Raw genomic sequence first — 1,785 nt, 5'->3', positions numbered from 1 at the left:
AATCTGGCTTTGGTGCGGATTGTGGCTAGACATTCGTCTACCGGGGTGAACGCCAGTACTCGGCGACGGAGTACGTAGCGGAACGCAAACCCAATGCACGCGACGTCTTACGCGGGTGTTTGGTCGGTACCCAAAGGATACGAAGATATGAATTTCTGAACGTAGTGTGCTGCGATTTGCACCATTCGCTAACCAATCACTTCTGGCCAGTTCCTGGTGAATGACAGTCAGAAGCTTTTCCTACTTACAAGGACTTCTGCACACGGAACATTAAGGATTAGTTTAAAAATAATCGTGAACAATGTTAATTCTAACTATTTAGCTGCTTTGACTTTCATAACTAAATAAAAATATATATATATTTTTTCAGAAGTAAAGCAACAAACGCGTGAAAATCCCTATGAAGTTGGTCAGATTAAAATGTCTTTGCAATATCGCCGCGGTGTCTTAACGGTGATGGTAAGTAAATAAAAGAATATACATATGAACATATTAACGTGATTGCTTTGAACTCGAAACAAAAATAAAAATTTTAATCTCTAAATTATTTTATATCAAAATTTTGACAGTTCAGTCAAAGTTTGGAGGTAATCGCGACTTTAAAAATTTTTTCCTCTATGCATAGATTCATAGTTGTTTGCATTGCTGCGTATTTTTAGTAAAGGCTTTTTAAATGAAAAAATAAAAAATAAAAATCCGATTTATTAAACTATCACAAATTCTTTGCCAGATTCACCATGCGAAAGGCTTGCCCATGCTGCAAGGGGGTCAAGAGCCTAACACCTACGTCAAATGTTATCTCAAGCCGGATACAACAAAAGTGACCAAACGCAAAACAAAAGTGGTACGAAAAACGTGTGTGCCCAGCTTTATGGAGACGGTAAGAAGCTAGCAAATTTTTTAATTTACATACATATGTGGTAATCTCTTCTTTCTCTCCCCTCGCTCTAGCTCGAGTATCGCATGCCATTGGAACATATACAAAATCGTTTATTGCATGTCACTGTATGGTCACACGATACATTGCAGGAGAACGAATTACTTGGCGGCTTTCAAATCGATCTGAGTAAATATGATTTACGTAAAGAACTGATCGATTGGTTTCGACTTGGACCAATGCCTAGAAATTGAACAGCGAAGTGCGCTAGGGCCGAACACAAACTAGCTAGTAGCTGTAGAATAAAATTGGGAAAAAATTACTTTGAATGGCGTTAGATGCAAGTGAAATTATCGCCAACTAGTTCGCTATTATCTAACAAAGAACCGCAACGAGGTTTTCGAAAACTACTTGCAAAGCAACAGTATTTCTTTCGCACATATAGACACCGCTACAGGGATGTCCGTTAGGGGCTGATAAAAAAAAGAGTATCTATTTACACTTACAAACAGAGTATAACCCAAGCAGCAGGCAGGCGGTTGAAAAGAACAAAGTTCTTACAGATATATATTTTTATAAATAACTTTACTTACAAATCTCTCTGCAGGACTGCACTTATAAAATAGACATTCCAATTATGCTTATGAAACTTAGAATCGAAAACACTTAGAAGTTGAAAAATATTACACATACGTAAGTAAGGGGATACTAAATTTTCCTACGATTAATTGTAGATTTCATTCAGGCACAGAAAATGTAAAAAAATATGGAAGCATAATTCAAGGCGCACAGCATTCGCCGGCGATTGTAAATTTTTGGCGAAGTATTTTTTCAAGCTAAAACTCCACAACAAGTCTTGCAGGTGTCTCAGGTTTTCAGCGCTCTATTCAGCCATAATTTTTATATGC

General features: G+C 37.3%; 1 protein-coding gene across 1 annotated transcript; it reads left to right on the top strand.

Moving 5' to 3' along the window:
- Positions 1–329: 329 nt before the first annotated feature.
- LOC108381422 (phosphatidylinositol 4-phosphate 3-kinase C2 domain-containing subunit beta-like) lies at positions 330–1,161 on the top strand. The gene is made up of 3 exons (XM_017637842.1): positions 330–459; positions 731–880; positions 952–1,161. Exons 1-3 carry the CDS (start codon positions 421–423, stop codon positions 1,129–1,131), a joined length of 369 nt encoding a protein of 122 aa, XP_017493331.1. The 5' UTR covers positions 330–420; the 3' UTR covers positions 1,132–1,161.
- Positions 1,162–1,785: the final 624 nt, after the last annotated feature.

This window comes from Rhagoletis zephyria, unplaced genomic scaffold (assembly GCF_001687245.7).
Source record: "Rhagoletis zephyria isolate East Lansing unplaced genomic scaffold, Rhagoletis_zephyria_1.1 Rzeph_scaffold_22508, whole genome shotgun sequence".
In the NCBI taxonomy this organism is placed as follows: Eukaryota; Metazoa; Arthropoda; class Insecta; order Diptera; family Tephritidae; genus Rhagoletis; species Rhagoletis zephyria.
This window is presented reverse-complemented; position numbering and strand designations above follow the sequence as displayed.